Here is a 25980-nt window from a genome sequence, read left to right as displayed (position 1 = left end):
GGCAAATGGTCTGGAGCAGTAAAGTATTAATCATGAGTGGTTTCTTGCATTGGTATCTAAAAATTGCGCACAGTTTTTGTCAGTAACTTACGTGTAAAACATTAAAAAAAAACCTTCTAACCAATGCACCCTCTAGTTTTTTTTGTTGCACAGAGCAGGTGATTTGTTTGATTACAGCTCCTCTTTTTGCACAACTGTGCAAATCATTTAATTTAAAATAATTTGAAGGGGCTGTCATGAGCATGGCCTGTATAAGATCTGCTGCACAGCCATACACCCTAGAGCGAACATTGGTTCTGGTCCACGTGATTACAGAATGCAGAGAAAGAAAGAAAACATACAAATGATGTAAATTAAATCAAGCTTTATTTCATGTTTCTGCTGATTTAATACTCTAAGACAAATTATATTAGCATAGAAAGCTACTTTGGGTTCATCATTAAACATGATGACTACTTTGGTAAGGTAGTGGTTTTGCCCCAGGGTTGAAAGTTTCAGTGCTTAGCTTTGAAGAAAAGATTGCTTAAGTGAAACATAGCCCTGTGTATTTTTCCCAGTTTTACTCAAGTTTCTCTTTCTCGTCTCCCCCACAACACTGAGCCAGCCGCCTGTATGATCAATAATATATACCTACCATTCATTAGTTATCTGGTTAGAAAGATGGGATGTATCTGTCAGAATCACCAAAGTCAGGTACTGAAATTTAGCTGCCATGCATGCCAGCCGGATTTTATGGTCCTGCCAACAGTGCACCCCTGCCATGGATTTCGCGGCAGCAAGAGGTGCATTCAGTGGATAACTTTGTTGACAATGGCAGGACAATAAGATCCATTTGCCAGCAGGTGGCACGCCGCCTCCTGCTACGGTCAAAGAGGCTATGGAGAGTGAGAAAAACCCTGCCAAGGATGTTGGTTTCCCATATAGATACAATGACATGATAAATGCAAAAGATTTGCATTTTAATTTGCAAGCAACATGTTCTGTTGCACAGAGGCGGACTGTGATTAAGTTTAAAATTGCTGTGATTAGTAGGGAAAGACAAGTTCAGAGTTGTAATTGATTAATTTAGAGAACATCAGAAATACATTGCCTCAGGGTCATTAATGACTGAGATGCATTACAAGGAAACTTGGTTATTGCCAAGTTATCATAACTTTTAGAAACTAGATACTATAGGGGAAAGAAAGAACAAATAGTAAGCTATTGCAATCTCAGGACATCCAAAGTGATTTACAGCCAAAGAGTGTTTTTGAGAAGTAGGTCACTCCTTTGTGGGCAAATTTAGTAGCCAATCTTTGCACTTAAATGCACCACAAAGATCAAAAGATTTGAAGTTCAGATAATCTTTTAGCAGAAAGATGATTAGATTGGAATTTTGAAAAGATGACATCAAGTCTTCTCCATCTGAGCTATCTTCAAGCACACAAAATCCTTTGCCTCTATCCTCATCACATACACGTCACTTTTGGTGATAATATTTTTCCTCTATTGCTGGATACACTGGGTCCAATTTTACCATCAAGTTGTGCCCATTTTTGGGCATGAAAACTTGGTAAAGTCAGGCATGAGATAAGTAGCATGATCCCCACCCGCTTCCATGCAGGGGTTTCCCCTTTACCAAAGGCTGAAAATGGCTGCTGTCAAATGGGGTGATGTCAATTTAAATGCATTTGCATGTATTTAAATTGACTTAATGGGTTGTTCACCCAAACTTACCAGCACTTCCTCTTTACCACCATGCTCGCCTGTCAAATTTGGCATGAAACAGCCATGGTCTGAAAGGTCCGATTTGGGCACTCCAGCTTCTGAGGGGCTAAGTTCTGAGCTTCTGTGACTCAGATCGATGGTGGCGGGGGTCCCTGCCACTCTGCATGTGACCGGTGGAGGAGGGGGACCGAGGGCTGTTTTGGTCTACGTAGCGGGGTAAGTAAGGGGGTCATTAATGTTTGTCTGTGGGAGCCAGGGGAGGCATTATCCAGCCTGGGAGGGATGTGGCAGGGGAGCATTTTCTATTTTTTTTCCTGTGCGGGTGTTGTTGGCGGCGCCATTTGGAGATGCAGCGTTTTGGATGCGTTAAGCCCTGCCCACAGGCTTCTGCAGTGCGATTCAGAATCGCTGCTATTTTTGCAGGAAGAGTGCATGTGGGGATCCCTGAGAACAGGTCTAAAAGTTGGATCTGAAACATTGCTAGTTTCAAGTCTGCCCAGCACTTAGAATGAAAATGATGAAGTAGTGCCCATTATGCGTATCTTGTACAAAATTGAGTACGATTGAAGCAAAGTACCAAGTTACATTGGTCTGGTATGTTTCATTAACTTGGGTATGAAAGACGTGGTTTTGAATGTATCTTGAACACCAACATTGAAGAAAATGTAGGAAAATTAATTTCAATTGAAAATATGTTGCAGTATACTGATAATGTAAGGTCAGTATTCCACCTGGGGACATAAATATTCCCTTACAGTATTCTACACCAGAATAACAGAAAATGGATTGAGAATGAGCCCTTTCATTATCGCCTCCTGTTTTTTTTCCCAGAAATGCCCCCTGTTATTAATACTGCTTATGACATCATTAATTTATGTTGCTGTGTTGTAAATAATACATCTAATATATCCCAGATCTCTCTGCTGTTCTACCTCTCTTGGTTTCTTAGCCTCCAGTGGCTCCTCCTTATGTAATCCACCTTAGGTTTTGCTGTATTTAATTTCAATTGTCATCTGTCTATTCCACAAACCAATTTATATCTACCTACATATAATTGCAATGCTTCATATTATGTAATAACATAGAAAGTAGAGGCTCTTTGAGTCTGCTTCACCATTCAATGGGATCGTGTCTAATCTGGTGATAGTCTGAGCTTCTCTTTCCTGCTTGCCTCCAATAATCCTTGACTCTCATGTTAATCAAACCTCTATCTAAATCATTCGAATATATTCAATGGCCCAGCCTTCACTGCTGTCTGAGGTGAACTATTCCAGAGAATCACAGCTCAGAGAAAAATACTCCACATCATCACCATGGAAGCTCTTACTTTGAAACTCTGCACCCTCTTTCTAGATACCACCCTCACAAAGAAAACATCCCCTCAATGTCAATCTGTAAAGCCCCCTCAGAATGTTAGATGTTTCAATAAGATCACCTATCATTCCTGCAAGATCCAATGAACATAGATCAAACCTTCTCAACATTTCCTTTTCATCCTAGGAATCAGCCTAGTGAACTTTCTTTGAATTGCTTCCAACGTATGTTTATGTCTTCTTAAGTAAGTTTCCACTCATTTAATTTATCTACGACCCTTCACAGACTCTTTGCCTCCTCCTCACACCTTCCTTTTCAACCTATCTTTGTATCATCAGCAGAATTGGTTACAATACACTTGATGCCTTTGTCTAAGTCATTAATTTAGATTATAAATAGCTGAGGGACCAGGGATCCCTGTGGCGGGCCACTCTGCTGATCTGCCAATTGTAGAAGATCTGACACTCTGTTTCCTGTTAGCCAATCCCCTATCCATGCTAATATATTATCCCCAATGCAATGAGATATTACATTGTGTGGTAACTTCTTATGTGGCATCTTATCAAATGCATTTTGAAAACCCCTACGCGCTGCATTTACCAGTTCCTTTTATCCATCCTGCTTGCTCCATCCTCAAAGTATTCATCAAATATTGTTTTCTTTTCAAAGAGTTGTAATGACTCTGCTTGGTTGCATTGTCATTTTCCAAATGTCCTGCTACTTAATTAATATTTAAAGTTACCATCTACAAATCCTGACAATATACTTCAAATTCCAGAGTCCGAATAACTTAGTCTGTTGTGAATAACAGTGGTGTCAGACTGCTTCTCTATTTGCTTTCTCCAAATTTGAGAAACTTCTTTACCCCTCCTGTTTTCTAGCCATCTTTAATTCATTCTTTTACCTGGCTCCTGACTTCACATGCCGTGACCATTGTAGACAAATGTTTTTAAGTTTGACAATACGAAAAACCTGGATTCTGATTAGTAGGTGCATTGTTATGGAGAATGCAGCAGAGAACTGTTAACTGCCAAGCTGCTGTTTCAGATTGAAACCTTAGATCGTGGCTTTACCACAGGGATTAAACTGGGAAATGTCAATCCCCCAAGCTTGTGTTGGAAAAGGGTTAATATGTGCATGGATGTGCTCCTTCTATTGTGAAGGAAAAAGCCGTGTGTGTGAATATTTGAGATTTTGGGCATGCATAAGCGAGCCACACTACGAGTCCAAAATTGGTTTTCAGTGTAATTCTAACACAACCAGGATTGTTTAGCAAGTGTTGTCCGATCACAGAATTGTATCTAATTTTGGACAGTTTTCAGTTTTGCAAAACTTTTGGACAATACTTTTTGGGCAATAGTTTGTCCTGTTGTAAACAGCTGAAGAGGCGTGATGGTTGATGTTGGAACTCTGCCATCTCGCCCTCCATGGATTCGGAGTGAATGAGGGTCTGACAACGGAAATCTCTGTTGACCTCGGGCATGAATTTCTGGCCTTGCCTGAGCAAGGCCATTAAATCCCACCCATGGTCTACATATCTGGCATCACACCAGCACTGAAATGCATATACTACATTGTGTATATTGGAGTTCCTACAAGTCCACTTGCAATAAGATTGGCCTTATTGGCAACCTTGTAAATTGGGCCAGTCATTTGCTCACTCTGCAAGCATGATGCTGAAATGGGGTACATGGAAGCCATCTAGTGGAATTAAGGGCTATTGCGATCTATCACTGCTCATGGTACGTCGCACAAACCCACAAATAGGCCTAAAGTCCCCACATTTAGCCCTGAACAGTGTCCAGTTAGCTCAAACTACCCTGGAAGTGTAAAGTGTTTCAAAAGATTCACAAAACTTGTGAAGTTAATTTTTGCATACTGTTACTATGCAATAGCAACATGTAACGTTCTCTGCTAACAAGATGCTGCCATCAAGCCAAAAAGACATTCCACCCATCAAACAGAAGGGTAATTTAATGTATGAATTTCAGTGTTGATGTGATACTAGATATGTAGGCTGTATTCCCCAATGACTGGTGGATTGTGTCAAACAGCATGTCCCTTCAGTGCTCGCAAGAGGAAAAGTACTGATTGTACCAAATCAGCCTGTGCTTGAAAAGCTCAAACATAGGCTGAGATTTTCCAACCATGTTCACCCCAAAAACAGAAAATCCCGCCCAAGGTTAATGGACATTAACTTTTGGACATGGTCTTACCTTTGCATGGTAAGATTCCTGTGGCATTCAGGATAGGAAAACTACCCCCATGGTGTCCGACATCAGATGTGATTCCGCGATTAGACATCACCGACTAAACAATCCTGATCCTGCTAAGAATTACGTTGCAGACCAATTCAAGGTTGTCAGTTGGGCTTAGTGTACGCATCCTGGAAGCCACAAATATTCACACACTTGGCCCTGTCCTTATGGACTAAAGGAGAATGTTGGCGCATTACACCATTTGTAACTAAACAAAACCTTGGGGAACAGACTTTCCCTGGTTCATTCATCATGGCAATGCCTTGATCAATCAGAGTTAACTTTCCTGGTTTGAATTTGAAATGACAGTTTAGCAGTTAGCTGTTTAAATGACTATTTGCATGCATTTATATAAACTGCACAGATACTTTAAAATCTATGAATGGTGTTTCAGGGGAGCATCTTTAGTTTTATTTGTCTTGGAAATGAATTTTGTTTAATGTTTCGTGAAAACTTGATCTTGTTAGTGATCAGTGAGAAATGCATCCTCGAATGTACTTGAATAAGGAATAAAACTCATCAGCTCATTTGGATTTGACTTTTATGCTTTTGATAGGCTTTTTCTAGCCTGTCTTCAAAGTGTCAGATTTCTACTTCTGTAGCCATTTTTTAAGTTGGCTATGTTTCATGATTTACCTTTTCACAAGAAAATCTGACTGACAAGTTTTTTTCTAAGACAGCATTGTGTCAATTTAGTATAATAGCTGATAAGTTCAAAGGCGTGAAGTCTCTGACAGTTTATGGATTTATGATACATACCTTCTTGGCTGAGTAATTAATTTAGGCTACATTTAAGCTCCAATTTTTTTTCTGTTCACAGAAACCTAAAAAGCTACTGCCACCGACAAAAGCCCAAGGTATGTTATACTAACCAACTGTTGAAACATTGCACAGTTGAAATTGTCCATTATAATACACGTCTGTCATGATATGCATTAAAGCAATTTGCTTTTAAATTCAGCTAAGAATAGTAAATCATGGGGACATGGTGAGGGTGTGAGAAGGGGCAAAAAAAGTTATTTATAGTTCCATAAAATTTAGAAAACACATTTCTAAAGGGAAAATGAAGAATTTTGTGTAATTCTTGATCTTTGTTCATCCAAAAATGTTTCTTGGCCAAAGTACTTGTCACAACACACAGAATATAGGGAAACAGGCCAGTCACAAGAAGGCCTCACCAATAATAATAAATGAAGATCCATACGATCTGTTTAGGTAGCTGAGATTGATGGGTAAACATTGACTAGAACACTGCAGAACTGCACCCTCCCCCAATACCCAACCCCTCATCTTACGAAAAACCCACAACCTTCTGAATCCCGAGGTGAAGGGGGCTACTTCAGTGAAGGCTGATAGCATTCAAATTTCAAGAAATATTTTTTGTTATAGCTTTGCTGAGAAAAGGAGAGCATTCAAGATCAATGGAAAACATGCAATCTCCTCAAAATAGCATGATCGAGCATTCCCCACTCAGTACAGTGGCAAGTTTCATTGCAAACCAATGATACTCTGCATTACCGTGTAACAATAAACGGAGTCATCCAGGGAGATGATAATTATTATCTCCCCTTTGGCCAAATATGTATAAATCAATGATTTGAAATGATATTTTCTACAATACTACTGAACTTAAATATAGTGACCTTTATGTAATAGTAACATGATTGGTTGCTGGGAATTAACTTAAGAAATAAAACATGGATAATGGTGCTACCTTTTTCACTATTACAGTCTGATGTGAGGGTGCACTTTTTTATAAGAACATAAGAAATAGGAGCAGGAGTAGGCCATCTAGCCCTTCGAGCCTGCCCCGCCATTCAATAAGATCATGGCTGATCTGTCGTGGCTCAGTTCCACTTTCCCGCTCTCTCCCCATAACCCTTAATCCCCTCTCTTATCAAGAACCCATCAACCCGCTTCTTAAAAATATTTAGCGAGGCAGCCTCCACCACTTCAACGGGCAGAGAATTCCAGAGATTCACCACCCTTTGAGTGAAGAAGTTCCTCCTCAACTCCGTTCTAAACCGCCTCCCCTTTATCTTGAGGCTGTGCCCCCTAGTCCTACTGTCTTTTTTGAGCGGGAAGAGTCTCTCCACCTCTATCCTATCCATCCCATTCATCATCTTATACGTCTCAATGAGATCTCCCCTCATTCTTCTAAACTCTTAACGAGTACAAGCCTAGTTTATTCAGCCTCTCCTCATAGCTCAATCCCCTCAACTCCGGTATCAGCCTAGTAAACCTCCTCTGCACTCCCTCCAGGGCCAAAATATCCTTGCGCAGGTGTGGCGCCCAAAACTGCACACAGTACTCCAGCTGCGGCCTCACCAATGCCCTATACAGCTGCAGCAAGACCTCCCTACTTTTATATTCAATCCCCTTCGCTATGAAGGCCAGCATCCCATTCGCCTTCCTGACCACCTGCTGCACCTGCAAGCTGGGTTTTTGCGACTCATGCACAAGGACCCCGAGGTCCCTCTGCACCGTCGCCTGCTGCAGTTTTTCGCCTCGTAAGTAATAGTCCTTCCTACCATTTTTCCTACCAAAGTGGACCACCTCGCACTTGCCAACATTAAATTCCATTTGCCATTTCCTGGCCCATTCGCCCAGCCTATCTAGATCCTTCTGCAGACTCTCCACACCCTCCGGACAATTTGCCGTTCCCCCAATCTTGGTGTCATCAGCAAATTTCGACACCCTGCACTCGGTTCCCTCCTCCAGATCATCTATATAAATGGTAAAAAGCTGAGGCCCCAGCACCGATCCCTGGGGCACTCCACTAGTCACCAACCGCCAATCCGAATAGCACCCATTGACCCCCACTCTCTGCCTCCTATTTGACAACCAATCCTCTATCCACGCTAACACCCTACCCCCAACTCCATGTCCCCTGACCTTCTGCAATAACCTCTTGTGAGGTACCTTGTCAAACGCCTTCTGAAAATCCAGAAAGACCACATCCACCGGCTCTCCTCTATCCACTGCCCTAGACACATCCTCATAGAACTCCAGTAAATTTGTCAGACACGACTTCCCTTTAATGAAACCGTGTTGCGTCTGCCCTATCAAGGTTCTCTTTGATAAAGAGAACAAAACACCACAGGTCATATTCTTGACCAACTGTAATATGGCTTGTGCAAGTTAATGTATGATATCACCTATGCTTTCCTCTTCCTCATGGCAGGCTGGTGCAAAAGGTTAAATCTCACTGGATAAAAGGGGAGATAGCTTGATGGGTGGAGAACTGACTTGGCCATAGAAGACAGACGGTAATAGTGGAGGGGTCTTTTTCCGTTTGGAGGTCTGTGACTAGTGGTGTTCTGCAGGTCTCTGTACTGGAACCTCTGCTGTTTGTGATGTATATAAATGAAAAAGATGGAAGATGATGTAGCTGGTGTGATCAGTAAGCTTGCAGACAATACAAAGGTTGCTGGACTTGTGGATAGTGATGAACGTTGTCAGAGAATACAGCAGGATATAGATAGGCTGGAAAATTGGGTGGAGAAATGGCAGATGGAATTTAATCCAGAGAAATGCAAAGTGATGCATTTAGGTAGATCTAATGCAAAGGGGAGCTATACAACAACTGGCAGAACCATCAGGAGTATAGACACACAGAGACCTGGGGGTGCAAGTCCACAGATCCCTAAACGTGGCAGCACAGGTGGAGAGGGTGGTGAAGAAGGCATATGGCCTGCTTGCCTTTATTGGACGGAGCATACAGTATAAAAGTTGGCATATGATGTTGCAGCTATATAAAGCGTTGGTTAGACCACATTTGGAATACTGCATCCAGTTGTGGTCGCCGCACTACCAGAAGGAAGTGGAGGCTTTGGAGAGAGTACAGAAAAGGTTTACCAGGATGTTGCCTGGTATGGAGGGTTTTAGCTATGAGGAGAGATTGGGCAAACTGTTCTCCCTGGAAAGACGGAGGGTGAGGGGTGACCTAATAGAGGTGTATAAAATTATGAAGGGCATAGATAGGGTGAACAGTGGGAAGCTTTCTCCCAGGTCGGATGTGACGAACACAAGGGGTCACAAGTTCAAGGTGAGGGGGGGGGGGGGGGCAAAGTTCAACACAGATGTCAAGGGGACATATTTTAGACAGAGGGTGGTGGGGGCCTGGAATGCACTGCCAAGCAAGGTGGTTGAGGCGGACACGCTGGGATCGTTTAAGACTTATCTAGGTAGCCACATGAATAGACTGGGAATAGAGGGATACAAACGAATGGCCCCGTTGGGCGCATGAGCGGTGCAGGCTTGGAGGGCCGAAGGGCCTGTTTCCTGTGCTGTATTGTTCTTTGTTCTTTGTTCCTATCTGTTATTCTTAATGGCTTGAACCAATGTACCTCTATTCAGTGAGCAGACATATAAAATGACTGTTTGTAAACATGCCCTTTTCTCCATCAAAGAAAATATATATTTATTTAATAGTGCAAGATAAGTTGTATTAAAAATTATAACTAAATTGTTGTGTAATTTCCAATTTTAAGATAAAAATCAAACACCTATTTGCAAATCTCACTTCAGTATTGTATTTGGAATCAATTTGTTAAATATGATTTGACAAAATATTATTAAAATGGGTCAGCGCCCGGAGGTATACATGTGAAAAAAATGCCAAGTTGAGTGAATTAACTACTTCATTCAACAGAACTTGAAACTCAGTCATTAAAGGAATGTTAAACTGCAAAGGTAATCAGGGTGGTTAACTTTGATCACTGGTTTACATACCCTGCATCACTGATTTGTGTCTACATAACATTACCCATTTATTTGAGAGACTCTGAATAGTAGCTTTGGAAATCTTATTTTGGTTTGAGTTGAACATTTGAATTCACTTAAAGACACATCCAAATTAAATCTAAAGCTGTTCAACAAATTGGGCTATAATCTCTGGGGTTCCCAGGATTTGTGGATAGACAAAGATGCGTTGGGGAATTACTCTCACAAGGTCCCAGGTAAATATTTGCGTGATAAATGTCTAGGAGCCCTGGGCAATTGCACTGTGCTGTGACCATCCCAAAAAACCTCTTCTAACTTCCGCATAACTTCCAATTCCCCCACTGTGGGACTCCCCCCACCCGCAAGGGACCCCTTCCCACTTGACCAATGAGCTGGACTCTCATCCCCAACCCACCCCCGACTGGGCTGGACCCCCACAATGACCCCCTCCACTCAAATCCTATACAATTACCTTCTCTCTGGCCTCTCAATTTCAATTGGAACTTTAAACTTGGCTGCTTTGCTCCTGCTAACGCAACTTAAAAAAAAGAGATGTCCTCTTTCACTTAAACTTCAAAGTTGGGCCTCATGAAGCTCTGCACTCTCAGGGTCTTACCCAGCCTGAGTCAGGAAGGTCATGCAAAATGGGCACACAAGACATTTGGCACAGCTTAATGGGTACAGAGTGGCACTTCAAGGAAGTTACAACCCTTTATGTGCTTAATATTTGTAAAGGAGGACTGTCCTTTTCTGACATTGGGTGTTAATTCTCTTTCATTATAGATAGTGAAATTCTTCTGATTTACTTTTTGAACATGACAATGGAATAAATGGTTCCTGTTTCAAGCTCACTTCATTTACTTTTTAAAATCCTGCCCCCTCATTCTTATTGGCCAATGTGTGTGTATAGGTAAAACACAGGAAATTGGTGCTTAACTGCTTCGAGACCATACAGTTAAAATGTCTGCAGTTAAATGTTAATAACATTTAATTACTGAAGAAGTCTGAAAGGGGGGAAAAAACACGATATGAAATGTTGCATCTTTCAGCTTCAAAACCTGAACCACCACCAGCTGAGAAGAAACTTGAAGTTAAAAAGATCCATTCCGACAAAACTGACTCTGTTTCTTCAAGGACAGAAGAAAAAGGTGAGGTTCCATTTCTCTTGTATAAAGGGCAAATATCTTGACTAGGATCTGAGTATTTAATTGTGAAGGTGCACTATGTGATGTGGCCAAGAATGAGTAAACGAAACTGCCTGTTATGAACTGTACTTAGGATAGCTTGGTTTTATATTTACATAGCAGAGATTCTTACTTTTCCTTAAGTACTTCGGATAATGAGTGTCGTAGTTTGGAATTGAATTGCTATTGGATGCATTGTTTTAGCCATCTGCTATCAAACAATCGCCTTCCATTTACCAAATGAATGTTGATCAGTTATGCATTATCTGAGTTATCTTGGTGTAAATAATTTGAGAATATCAAATTGCACTGGGCCAAGTTAACTTTGAACACGATGAAGTGAGGGCATTTTGGCTCTGCGTCCATAAAAAAGATGGTAGCTGCTGCCAGGGGTGGCATGGTGGCACAGTGGTTAGCACTGCTGCCTTAAATGCCAGGGTTCAATTCCAGCCTCGGGTGCCTGCGTGGAGTTTGCACATTCTCCCCATGTGGGTTTCCTTCGGGTGCTCTGATTTGCTCCCACAGTCCAAAAATGTGCAGTTTAGGTTGATTGCTCATGATAAATTGCCCCTTAATGTCATGGGGATGAGGAGGGTAAATATGTGGGGTTACGGGGCTAAGACATGACCTGGGTGGGATTGTTGTCAATGCAGACTCAGTGGGCCAAATGGCCTCATTCTGCACTGTAGGGATTCTATGATCTGTTTTTGGACAACTTTCTGTTTTTGGTGAATCCTAGATTAGTTTCTCAGTAGGTATAATCTCAAAATAAGAAGAAAAAGAAAACAGTTATGATACAATTCAGATCTATATACATGCATGTGTCCTCTTCCCCCACCATCCTTCACTCAGCCACCTAATAGTATATAATTTCAGCTGGTTTGAAAACAAATGAAGAGTGAAGTTACTGCTGCACGTTGTGCAAACCTCCCCAGGATCTGAACTAAATTAAAATTAATCTGCACTCAGACAAAACTTGTGTTCAATTAGTATTTTACCCTCAATAACAAAGAAAAAAATACATCTGATAAAGGTTTCTCATGAAAATGTACATCCACTCTCCATTATTTTTCTCATCATACCTCACTTTTTCTGCATTAAATTAATAAATCTAAACTGATTGACTTCTCTTTTCTCAGCTTGATTGTATTTCTCCTGGTTTCAAGGAGATTCCACAATGCTAGATTCAATTTGTTCATTCATATAAGAACCTTGAGAACTTGAAAAAAATGTCATGAATTGTATTCAATTCATTGTGATCTTTTTCTTCTTATTTTATATTATTTCATATTATTTCTGTATGGCTACATATAAATTCTTTATTGTACAACAGTGGAGCTTACTGCCCCAGCTGCAGTTGAAAAATGTTTATGGCTCAAATGTAGATTAAAACAACAATTAGCGAAGCTGCAGCCAGTGGGATAAAGTGAAGTTATCTGCTTGAATTGATTGTACGTTTTGCTGTGGTCTTCTCTAATTTGCATTAAAAAATAATTGAGACATAGAAAATGATGCCATATTTGTATCAAAAGGCCGGTGGTAAACCCAGAGAAGGCAAGGAAGTAATGCTGCTATCACAGTTCTGTACAATTCTGCCATGATTTTGGTCAGGAAGTGGTTTTGATAGCGCAGCATATTCTTCTGAGTTTCTTGATCAGAAAGTAGGTCAGAGCTTGAATGTCAACTTTTATGAGAAACTGTTATTTTCCATTATTTTTCTGAAATAGAGTAGAAGGGATGAAACGTTAAAACTTTTACGCCTATTTTGTCACATTGTAAGTATGCTTCACGTTTCAGAAGCAAGTGAATGTGTTAAAAGCCATTGTTGTGTTTAGAAGGTGATTAAATAATGATAATAATCTGGTCACCTTTTGATTTTGCTGACATTCCTCAGTTGAATGAGTGGTAGTTTTGCCACATTTAGTTGCGGATGCTAACTCAAAACACACAATATTTAAGAACTAATTTAGGAATAGGTGTAAATTAGGAATGGATGCTTAACCCATTGAACTTGATCCCACTGTTCATTGTGATCATGGTGAATGTACTTTCTAATTTTTGTTTGGGGTGCGCAAATTTTTTTTCCATGTGCAGCACCTTTTTAGTTTTATCTGAGTTTGCACATATGGTAGCTGAAAGAAACTGATTTGTGCATAGTTTCCTTAGGGACTTTTAGTTTGCTGTGCAGGCTAGAAAGAACATTGATCATTGCTGCTCTGTATTTTAACTTCATCCATCTGCCTTGGCTCCATATCACTTCCTATCCTTGACAAGTAAACATGTATAAATTTAATGTTAATTGAGTTAGGATCTATGGTCTTTTCAAAGTTCCACAATCAAAGTGCCCCCATTTGAATTGGTGCTTCCTAATTTCTCTGCTGAATGGCCTGGCCTTGGTTCTAAGGTTATGCCTGACAACCCTATTAATTTCTTTCAGAATCCTAAAACATTCAAATGAATCACCCGTAACTTAGAAGCCTAGTTATGTAATCTCTCCCCTAATTCTTGGAATCCAGATAATTTTCTGGTAAATCAGCTCTGCATTCCTTCCAAGCCCAAGATATCATTTCTAAGGTGCAGTGTCAAAAGTCTGTGCGCAGCACTCAAAAAGGGATATGACCAATGTTTGATACAACTCAAGCATAACTTCCTCTCTTTTGAATTCCACCCCCAACTCTTATGAGATGAAGGTCAGCGTTCCGTTAACCTTTTTGATTACTTTTTGCCTCTGCCCACTAGCTTTCAATAATTTATATGTCTTAGCACCCAAATTTCACTGCTCTATACAGTTTCAAAGCAAATGGCCTCACACTTGATGCAATTTAGCATTCACTTAATCTGCCTTTGCTCCCATCTAAGATACTTACTATCCCCCCTAATGCATTGTCTTTTGGTGCTATTCACTGAAGTATCACTTTAAAGTACTGCGTACTTTTGTTTTTTGTGTTTAAAATGCATGTCTTGTTTTTTTCCAATTTAGTCGTCATATGTATAATTTGCTGAGGATCAATTATTTTCTGATTGGTTCTGCCTTGCATGATATCCCAGTGAAGGAAAATAACAAAAAATCAATAATAAATTAAATACGAAGGAAAGATTCATGCTTCTGCATGACCAAAGCAAAGATTGATTCTGTGCTAGTTGTCAGTTGAGTGAAAGCTTCTGCAATCGATGCCGCAATGTGTGACATCTCAGTTTTGCAAATGTTGAACCATTAGACCTTTATCTTAATGCATTAGGTTTTCACTTCATGCATTGTTAAACATTGGACTTCAGCAAGTGTAAATGTTAGATTTTGCACCTCTCTTACTTGAGAGGCATCAATGAAATTAAAATTAGTTATTCTGTCTTCATATAATGTTGTAATGCTCAGAACTGCAGAAAACCACACTAGACCATTTGCTTATTCCAGTTTCCAGGAAAGGTTATATTCACAATGGCCTATTTATTTATCTTTACGATTTTTTTCATGAGGAATCCTCATCTTGAATGTGGCATTCAGACTTGCAAGGTGTTCTCCCAGCACATCTTCCAGGGTACATCCAGTTTCTGACCATCTGGAAACAACAAGATCTAGGCCAGTGTTGTGCCAACACTGAATATTTAGAGTCTGCTAAGCTAAGGAAAATTGGAACATAACCTTATTGGAACATCTCTTATTACGAACTTCTTTGCCTTGAGTACTACACAGCAGATAGCAAGATCCTGTGATTGTGTATACTATGTTTCAGTGGCGGGTTTATAGTTATTCAGCCCTTTTGCTTTGCTTCATCTGTGCACGTCTTACTTTCTGATCTCCCCACTGGGGGACCCAAAGACAGAAGTCAAGAAAATGCACAAATAACTCAGTTCTTTTATCAATGAAGTTTTTAATTTATTGGATCTGCAGGCTGACAAACCCACTGGCCTAGATGGGCTTCACCCTAAGGTCTCAAAAGAAGTGGCTAATGAAATAGTTGATGCATTGGTTTTACTTTTCCACAATTCCTCAGATTTGGAGAGAGCTGCATTAGATTGGAAGATAGCAGATATAACTGCTTTATTCAAAAAGGGAGGGAGAGAGGAAGCAGGAAACTACAGGCCAGTTAGCCTAACAACTGTCAAAGGAAAAATGTTAGAAGCCATTATTATTGATGTTATAACAGGGCACTCGGATAAATTCACAGCAATCAGGTGACATCAACACGTGTTTACAAAGGCAAAATTTATTTTAATTCTTTAAAAAAAACATTTGTGCTGTGGATCAAGAGGAATCAGTGGATATAATGTCCTCCTTCCAAAAAGCTTTTGATATGGTGCCAAATTAAAGACTATTGTGGGAAAAGAAGCTGCTGATGTAGGGGTAACGTATTAACATGGATTGAAGACAGGCTAGCTAATGGAGCAGAGTTGGCAGACATGGATCATTTTCCAGTTGGCAAGATGTGATGAGTGGTGTGCGGTGGGGCGTGCCTCATTTTGTGTGTTTAACTTGGGTGGGCCAAATAGGTAGAGGAGTGGAAAATGCAGCTGCGTAGACTGGGGGTTTTCCACAACTAACCTCACTGGAGCTTGCCGAAATCCCATGGCTGATGGTGTGCCAAAGGGCTCAGTGCTGGGGCCTCAACCTTTTACAATTTATATAAATGACTTGGATGAAGGAACTGACAGTATGGTTGTTAAATTTGCTGATGACAAAAAGATAGATAGAAAAGTAAAATGTGAAGAGGACATACTGAGGCTGCAGAAAGATATAGATAGGGTTAAGTAAGGGGCAAAAATCTGGCAAATGGCAGATAATGTGGGCAAATGTGAAAGTGCCCATTTTGGCAGAAAGATTAAAAAAAAGCTTATTATCTAAATGGTGAGAACTTGGAGAGCTCAGGTGTAGAAGAATCTGGATGACAGATGAATGACAAAAGGCTGGTAAATAAGTAGAGCAAGTAATTAGAAAAACTAACAGCATATTATTGCTTATTGTGAGAGGAATTGATTACAAGAGTAGGGAAATTATGCTTCAGTTGTAAATGGCATGGGTGAGACCACATCTGGAGTAGTGTACAGCTTTGGTTTCATTTAAGGTAGGATGTGAATGTGTTAGCAGCAGTTCAGAGAAGGTTTACTGGACTAATGTCAGGAATGACCGAGTTGTCTTGAGGAAGTTTGGAGACATTAGGTTTGTATAATAGATGACTTGAACAGTGAGGGGGTGCAGGGTCCAGAGTTCAGCTAATAAAAATGTCAAAATCTCATGAACATGTACAGAATTAATTAAAAAAAAATACTGATGGCATGCTTGCCTTTACATCTGGAAGACTAGAATAGAAGAGGTAGGAGTCATGTTTTAGCTAAGCGGAGTCCTGATTTGACGACACCTGATGTATTATGAGCAGTTCTGGACATCACATTTTCCTGGGGATTTATTGACCTTGGAGGGAACACAACGCTGATTTACCATCCTGGCTGTTTGTCACATCTTTGTAGGTATCGATAGAGATTAAAAAGTGATGAATTCCTCTCCCGTGAATGATTAATGGCTTGAATTTGATGATTAGTTATGATCAAAATGAATGGTGGAGGAGACTCGAACGACTAAGTGGCCTACTCCTATTTTATTTTTTCATGTAAAAATTACTCTAGAAGATCACTCAAGTTAATGTTTTGTGATACCTATCTTTTGCTATGAGGTCACAAATTTAAGTTCTTGGCATTTTCTGAAAAGGATCTTATAATTTTGGCCACAAGTTAACTGAAGTGTGCTCCAATGTAAAATGGACATTGGGTTCCCTTCACATTTCCAGATGTTTAAGGGAATAGTTTAACCTTCCTCAATGTCTGCCTGCACTTCATTTGTCGCTCTTAGCCGAGTTTTATATTAAAGGCTAATTTGGAAAATGCCTTCCATTAATATGCAGAAAATCATATCTCCATTTTTTTCAAATCTGCCCCGTTTTCAAATTTAAAATGGAGTTCATTCCATTTAACCATTTATAGGAAACATTATGCAAAACAGAGAATATAAGGTATGCCTGTCCACTGGTGCCTATAGAAGGGAATCTCCTAAGTGTACGTTTTACAAGGCTGTCAACTTAATCCTCACAGGAAGAAATGATGCCACTGCAATAGTGCAAGAATGGCTTTCGTTTATCAGCCGCTCTTGTCACTTTAAACTATTTGTTTTCAACATCACAGCTAAATAAATCTTTTTTTAATCTTGCATTATCTAGTTTTCTACTTCTGCCATTTGGACTTGAGGATCATTATTCCAACCAGTTCTCAACTCTTTACACTGCATGGTTATGTTTGCGGTAGATTGATGGATTAGTCTGTTGCCATGTCGTGACAGGAATGAGTATGCGCTGATGGATAAAGTTCAGGCTTCGCGCATGGATAAGATTACAAACAGTAAATGGGAACTATAGGGAAATGGAAACCAATAATACCCAGTGGCAACATTTTGGTTGAACAGTCAATCCATGGCAGGATGATTGCACAAGACTATTACTACTAACTGATTAACTATAGAAGTAGCCCTGATGTGTGAAAATGCAGCAGTGGTTTCAAGCAGTCAGTTTTGATTTTCTTGTACATTCGTCTATGCCTGACTGGGGTTTGCTGTTTTCTCATTACTGCTGTTCAGTCTTGTTTGCCAGATCTGGTTCGCACGTAAAACTGTACCAAGAATGTAATGTTTTTTTTCCTTAAAGTTGTTCTACTGTGAACGAGGAATAAAAACCTTGTTTTGATCTTCAGTTGTGATCATGAGGCTAAAATATATAAAGAAACTCTTTGTTGCATGATTTGTGTAGTATAAATGCACATGTGCCCTCAAGTGCATCTTCGTGTCTTCTGCAATGCCAATTGATCAGCATGCTAGTGAGATGTGGCTAATTATAAATCAAGCTGACTTATTTTTCATTTATATCCGAATGAACAAAGTAACGGCAGTGAATTTTGTAATGCTCCCTGTGATACACACACCAAAACATGCTACGTGTTCTTCTGGCAGGCTGTGTCCAACTTTACTGACCTGTAATTAGTGTAAAGTTTAACTACAGGAAACACCCCTCCATCCATCTGCACGTATGGCTTCATTCCCAGGTGTCTTGGGTTGTCTGTCTATTTCTGTGTGCCCTTTCTTTGCTGACCTTGTGAAGAATTAAGTCTCAGAACTCTGAATCTGACTTCACATCAAAGCCAGTTAACAGCTTAAACCAAAAATCAATTTCAGGCCAAATAGTTGAAAATCTTGAAAACTGACATCTAGTTCAGGTCATGTGCACCAAGTATCTAAATTGTTTTCCCTGATTTAGCATTGCTGAGGTGCAATAGAAGGGCTCATACAGGAAAGACAGGTGCAAGAAAATAAACAATTAACGAACTAGCCTTTATGTTGTGATTTTTATCACGTTAGCACAGTGGTTAGCACGGCTGCTTCACAGCTCGAGTCCTGGGTTCGATTCTTGGCTTGGGTCACTGTCTGTGTGGAGTTTGCACATTCTCCTCATGTCTGCATGGGTTTCCTTTGAGTACTCCAGTTTCCTCCCACATTCCAAAGATGTGCGGGTTAGGTTGATTGGCTATGCTAAGAAATTGCCCCTTGCAGGGATGCGTAGGTTAGAGGGATTTGTGGGTATAATATGTTGAGATATGGGGGCAGGACCTGGGTGGGATTGTGTTCGGTGCAGACTTGATGGGCCGAAGGGCCTCTTTCTGTGCTGTAGTGTTCTATGAATATCAATGCAATTAGCATGTTGCACAGTGACTTGTCAATTATCAATTGTGGAAACTTCTTTGTAGAAATCTGGAAACTGAGTTTGTGAGTGCACATTTGCACCTTTGGCTCAGTGCCTACTAGGATTGAGCTGCACAGAGGTCAGCGGCGAAGGGGTGGCATGGTGACACGGTGGTTAGCACTGCTGCCTCACAGCACCCGGGACCCAGGTCAATTCCAGCCTCAGGGCACTGTCTGTGTGGAATTTGCATATTCCCGTATCTGTGGGTTTCCTCCGGGTGCTGTGGTTTCCTCCCACAGTAAGAAGCCTCACAACACCAGGTTAAAGTCCAACAGGTTTATTTGGTAGCAAAAGCCACTGTCTTTCGGAGCGCTTGCTGCTCCTCCTTCAGCTGAGTGGCAGTTCTATTCACAAACAGGGCATATAAAGGCACAAACTCAATTTACAAAATAATGGTTTGAATGCAGGTCTTTACAACCAATCAAGTCTCAAAGGTACAGACAATGTGAGTGGAGAGAGCTTTAAGCTCAGGTTAAAGACATGTTTAACCTGACAGTTGGTGAGATTTTTGCAAGCCATGGAGGTTACAGATAGTGTGATATGAACCCAGGATCCTAGTTGAGGCTGTCCTCGTGTGCAGAACTTGGCTATCAGTCTCTGCTGAGTGACTCTGCGCTGTTGTGTGTCGTGAGGGCCACCTTGGAGAACGCTTACGCAATGATCAGAGGCTGAATGCCCGTGACTGCTGACGTGTTCCCCAACAGGAAGAGGACACTCTTGCCTGGTGATTGTCGAGTGGTGTTCATTCATCCGTTGTCGTGGTCTTCCCAGCGTACCATGCCTAGGGACATCCTTTCCTGCAGCCGACTTGCAAGAGTATGTACCATGTTGGTGGATGGTGTTCTCACAGGAGATGATGGCATCTGTGTCGATGATCTGGCTCCTCTTGTAGAGGTTGCTGTGACAGGGTTATGTGGTTCGTGGTCACTTCTTCTGAAGGCTGGGTGGTTTGCTGTGGACAATAGTCTGTTTGAGGTTGTGCGGTTGTTTGAAGGCAAGCAGTGGGGGTGTAGGGATGGCCTTGGCAGATGTTCATTTTCATGAATGACATGTTGAAGATTCCAGAGAAGATGTCATAGCTTCTCTGCTCCAGGGAAGTACTGAATGACGAAGGGTACTCTGTCTGTCATCTCCCATGTTTGTCTTCTGAGGAAATTGGTGCGGTTTTTCACTGTGGCGCGTCGGATCGATGAGTCAAGCGCCATATCCTATTCTTATGAAGGCATCTTTCAGCGTCTGGAGGCGTCTGTTGTGATCCTACTCATCTGAGCAGATCCTATGCATACGGAGGGCTTGTCCATAGGGAATGGCTTCTTTAACATGTTTAGGGTGGAAGCTGGAGAAATGGAGCATCATGAGGTTAGCCGCGGGCTTGCGGTACAGTGAGGTGCTGAGGTGACCGTCCTTGATCGAGGTGCGTGTGTTCAAGAATGCAACCAATTCCAGAGAATAGTCCATGGTGAGTCTGATGGTGGGGTGAAACTTGTGGATGTCATCGTATCGTTGTTTCAATGATTGTTTACTGTGAGTGCAAAGGAAGAAAATGTCATCGTTGTATCTAGTGTATAGGATCGGCTGAAGGTCCTATGTAGTGAAGAGGACTTGTTAGAACCTGTGCATGAAGATCCTGGACCACAATGTGTTCACCTTCAACAACCAGTTCTTCATCCAGACACACGGAACAGCCATGGGGATCAAATCTGTCCCTCAATGTGCCAGCATCTTCATGCGCAGGTTCAAACAAGACCTCTTCACTCACAGAACCTTCAGCCAATGCTATACACTAGATACATCAATGACATTTTCTTCCTTTGAACTCATGGTGAACAATCTTTGAAACAACTATATGATTACATCAACAAGTTCCATCCCACTATCAGACTCACCATGGGTTGCTCTTTGGAATCGGTTGCATTCTTGGAAGCAGGCATCTCCATCAGGGACAGTGACCTCAGCACTTCACTGTATCGCAAGTCCATGGATAACCTCACTTTTCCAGCTTCCACTCTAAACACGTTAAAGAAGCCATCCCCTATGGACAAGCCCTCCGTATACACAGGATCTGCTCAGATGAGGCGGATTGCAACAGACACCTCCAGATGCTGAAAGATGCCCTCATAAGAATAGGATATGGCAGTCAACTCATCGATCGACAGTTTCGACGCGCCACAGCCAAAAACCGCACCAACGACCTCAGAAGACAAACATGGGTGATAGCAGACAGAGTACCCTTCATCATCCAGTACTTCTCCGGAGCAGAGAAGCTACAACATCTTCTCCGGAGCCTTCAACTGTCATTGATGAAGCAAACATCTCACCAAGGCCAACTCCACACCCCCACTTCTTGCCTTCAAATAACTGCACAACCTCAAACAGACTATTGTCTGCAGCAAACTACCAGCCTTCAGGAGAACAGTGACCATGACATCACACAACCCTGCCACAGAAACCTCTGCAAGACTTGCATGATCATTGACACGGATGCCATCATCTCAAAGCAGAACACCATCCACCAGGTACACGGTACATATTCTTGCAACTTGGCCAACATTGTCTACCTGATACGCTGCAGGAAAGGATGTCTCGAGGCATGGTACATTGGGGATACCATGCAGACGCCAAGACAATGGATGAATGAACACCGCTCAACAATTACCAGGCAAGAGTGTTCTCTTTCTGTTGGGGAACACTTCAGCGGTCACAGGCATTCGGCCTCTGATCTTCGGGTAAACGTTCCCCAAGGCAGCCTTCGTGACATGCGACAGCGCAGAGTCGCTGAGCAGAGACTGATAACCAGGTTCCGCACACATGAGGACAGCCTCAACCGGGATCTTGGGTTCATGTCACACTGTTTGTAACCATGACTTGTCTGGGCTTGCAAAATCTCACTAACTGTCCTGGCTGGAGACAATACACATCTCTTTAACCTGAACTTAAAGCTATCTCCACTCGTATTGTCTGTACTTTTGAGACTTGATTACCTGTAAAGACTCGCATTCCAACCATTATTTTGTAAACTGAGTTTGTGTCTTTATATGTCCTGTTTGTGAATAAAACACCCATTCACCTGACGAAGGGGCAGTATGTGCTCCAAAAGCTAGTGGCTTTTGCCACAAAATAAACCTGTTGGACTTTAACCTGGTGTTGTGAGAATTCTTACTGTTTACCCCAGTTCAACGGCAACCTCTCCACATCGTTCCTCCCACGGTCCAAAGATGTGCGGGTGAACTTGATTGGCCATGCTAAATTGCCTCTTAGCGTCTAGGGGGATTAACAGGGTGAATGTATAGGGTTGCAGGATAGGGGCTAGATGGAATTGTTGTCGGTGTAGGCTCAATGAGCCAAATGGCTGCCTTCTGCACTGTAGGGTTTCTATGATTATACGAATTGATGATTTATGGGTATATTGTTGTTAGAAAAATGGTAATGTATGCTGCGTTGTGCTATTCATTATACCACTCAAGATTTCTTGATATTTGCTATCCAACTAGCAAAAACTGAAGTTTTGCAACTCCATGTTGAGAGTAACACTCTCCCATGGGCTAAAGTAAGCAGAATCTATTTGGGCTCAAGATGACATGTTTGACCTGTGGCAGACCTGGTAATCTCTTACCTGAACCAGACAAGTCTGTAATACTCCTGAAGTTTGTTCTTTGATCAGCTATTGATGAAAGATACACCAGTCATTGTTCTACAATTGCTCCGGATACTCCTACAGGGTTAGTAGGGCAAGGCAGTCAGAGCAAGGTAAGCAGCAAGAAGCTCACAATGCTGATGTACTGTGATTTTTCTTGATTAAACGCCAGCAATATGTCCTTTCGGGAAAGAAACCTACCATCTTACCTGGCCTGGCCTATATGTGACTCCAGACCCATAGCAATGTGGTTGAGTCTTAAGTGCCCTCCGAAAGGATGAATGAAATACATCCTCTAGTAAAAGAGTGCATCGTCTCTCATGAACAGAAAATGCAAAAGCAAAATAGTGCAGGTGATGAAACAACAAAATCAAAGTTAGAAATGCTCAGCAAGCCACGCTGCATCTGTAGACAAACATTATTCATGCTTTAAGCCAATGATCCTCCCTCAGAGATGATAACATGACTTAGGTGAGCATCTAAGATATTTGCTTTTCTGTGTTCCATAGATTTGACAGACAAAAATGAAACATTTTTATATTAACATTTGGCGCACTTAAGTTGACTATTAACTCTGATTTGATTGTACTGATTTCCTTTCATACATTCATGAAACACTTTGTACCAATTTAAGTTTAGAGACATGATGTTTGGCAGTGATGTTGTTACCTCTTAGTCATGTATACTCCTGTGTACAATTTGCTAATTATCCATAGTACAAGGAACTGATTTGAAAACATAAGCTTGCATTTTTCAAATCGAACTGCGCCTTTTCATAATTTTCCAATGTTCAGATTTTCAGAATGGGTATAGTTATTTAAAGAATAAGTACAGGTGAGGGGAATCCAATTAGTTCAACTATGCATGTAGGTGATCTACATTTTTAGCCATGCGATTGAGTCAACCCTGTAAGGAATTTTTAACCTCCTGTCCTACTCAGAAGAGCTTTCCAAGTGTTCATGATAAATCAAAGAAATTCTCTGATAACTATTGTCCTGATTTTAATCTTTCGATCAGAATCAACTGCAACCAGTATAATGGGTTTGTTGATTTTAGTCAGAATTTAGGACAATATATAACAAATTGGTTACACAGCAAAAACACACAATTGTGTTAAATAGCAGATATTGCTCCAAATTGGACTGGGTGACTGGTATCCAAGGAGAGCTTTTTTATTTTTTTCTTTTTCTTCTTGGTGCCTCATATATTTGCACTTTTTCTTTTTATTCATTCATGGGACATGGGGGTCACTGGCTGTCCAGCATTTATTGCCAATCCCTGCTTGCCCCTTGGGGGACAGTTGAGAGTCAATCACATTGCTGTGGCTCTGGAGTCACATGTAGGCTAGCCCAGGTAGGGAACAACAGATTTCCTACTCTAAAAGACATTAGTGAACCAAATGGTTTTTTCCAACAATTGGCAATGGTTTCATGATCATCATTAGATCCTTAATTCTGGTATTTTTTACTCAAATTTTGCATCATCTGCTGTGGCGGGATTCAAACATGGGTCACCAGAAAATTAGCTGAGTTTCTGGATTAAGCATCTCATGATAATACCACTAGGCCACCATCTCTGCCTATTGAAGTGTTAGCATGTAGCCTACTGCACTGTACTGTGGTCTCCCAAAGTCTGTTAGGTTATTGATAAGATCATTTTGTCCAATAAACATTTACTTTTATTACAAAATACCCCATAAAATGTTGTGTTCTGTAGAACCTTGATGGGAAGTTGTTTAAAATTTTTCACGTGTCATTAGCTTCTTGAGATTTCAGATGTAACTTCTGTTCTTATCAATCAGACCCTGATCTTCCTTTCATTATCTCATCCTAGTTGTTCTCCATGGCTAGTTATTTACTCATTCAAAATACCATTCTCAGTGACTTTGAGATACAGGGCTGTTAATGAGCTGTTCATAATAGCTAGCCAATCTACTTGGATTAATTATGTTTCTTGGACTGTTGTACCATTGTGTTTCACACTACTTGTATAGCAGCAGAATCAAATTAAGCAAGGTGAAATGGAAAGCCTAACACAGCTTTATAATGTAGTTATCTAGAACAAAGAAAATTACAGTGCAGGAACAGCCCTTTCGGCCCTCCAAGCGTGCACTGACCATGCTACCTGACTTTACTAAAACCCTCTACTCTTCCGGGGGTCATACCCCTCTATTCCCATCCTACTCATATATTTGTCAAGATACCCCTTAAAAATCACTATTGTATCTACTTCCACTACCTCCCCCGGCAACAAGTTCCAGGCACCCACCACACTCTGTAAAAAATCTACATTTATGCATTGATTTATGCATTTATGCAGCTTTGGTTCCTTGTTTGGGTTGGTGACCTAAGAATAATCGTTCTACTTGTTTGTTTCTAGAAAAATAAAGAATGAAAATGGAACAATTTCCAGGAAGTTGAATCTTAACAATGCTAACCTATTCCTTGTCTATTTCAAACTGACTAGTGAATATATATTCAGAGCATTAATCTAATTTAATGTCTTAAACTTGCCTTCATTTTTGACAATGTCCCCTTATTTCAAAGGGTATGGTTCTGTTTGAACCCCTGTAACTTAAAGAATTGGCATCCCAACTGGTGGTTGAAAGGAAAATAATGTGGATGTTGGAAACTGAAATAAAAACAGAAACTGCTGGAGAAACTCCACAGACCGTTCAGCAACTCTGAAGGGAACAGTGTTAAGATTTCAGGTTATCCAGAATATTTTACATTGGGCTTTTCCAAACTGTTCCGACCGCGGAACAGTTTTAACCTCCCAAGAGGACTGACAGAACCCCTGTGACATTTTCTTATTATTCTTTGAAGATTTAAACAGTCAAATTTTTTTGTGGTTCTTGCACAATAGCTATAGACAAAAACTTAATCTATACAAGTCTTTTCTATTTCTTATATGTACATTTATTATAATTTAAAAGTTATTTTGGTAAAAAGTACTTGAGTCTTACCTATTTGAAATTTTTAATGGGTGGGGTGACGCAGTTTAGTTTATTAATGGGATGGAGGTGGGGGGTTTGCATTGGTGAGTGCTGCTGGAAAGCTGGATTCTCATATTAGAGACACGTGTACAGACTGGCTCTCACCTCTCAAATAGAGTCTCTCGTACATGCGCATATGTGAATGCACACACAGATTCATACATATATATATATATACCCTCACCCCCCTCATGTACCACCTTCTCGCACACTTTTGCTTCCCTTTCTCTCTCGGACAGACACACTATCACCCCTGTCACACATACTGATGTTCTTACCCTCCCTCTTACACACACCACTCCCTCACACACTCGAGCACTGACCTTCTCACTTCTCTCTCTCACTCACACGTACACACTGACACTCACTTCTCTTACATGCACTTACA

General features: G+C 41.0%; 1 protein-coding gene across 3 annotated transcripts in view; it reads left to right on the top strand.

The window, feature by feature from the left end:
• Positions 1–25980, top strand: part of cd2ap (CD2-associated protein) — a 231083-nt gene that overhangs the window by 174533 nt on the left and 30570 nt on the right. For all 3 annotated transcript variants that reach the window (XM_080192426.1, XM_080192425.1, XM_080192427.1), the window contains 2 exons: positions 6100–6136; positions 11054–11152. In XM_080192426.1, the coding sequence (XP_080048552.1) occupies positions 6100–6136; positions 11054–11152 (136 nt within the window). The remainder of the gene's footprint in view (positions 1–6099; positions 6137–11053; positions 11153–25980) is intronic.

Source organism: Carcharhinus amblyrhynchos, chromosome 7 (assembly GCF_965287045.1).
Source record: "Carcharhinus amblyrhynchos chromosome 7, sCarAmb.v2.hapA, whole genome shotgun sequence".
Classification (NCBI taxonomy): domain Eukaryota; kingdom Metazoa; phylum Chordata; class Chondrichthyes; order Carcharhiniformes; family Carcharhinidae; genus Carcharhinus; species Carcharhinus amblyrhynchos.
Note: the sequence above shows the minus strand (reverse complement) of the source record. Positions and strands in the feature narration are given on the sequence as shown.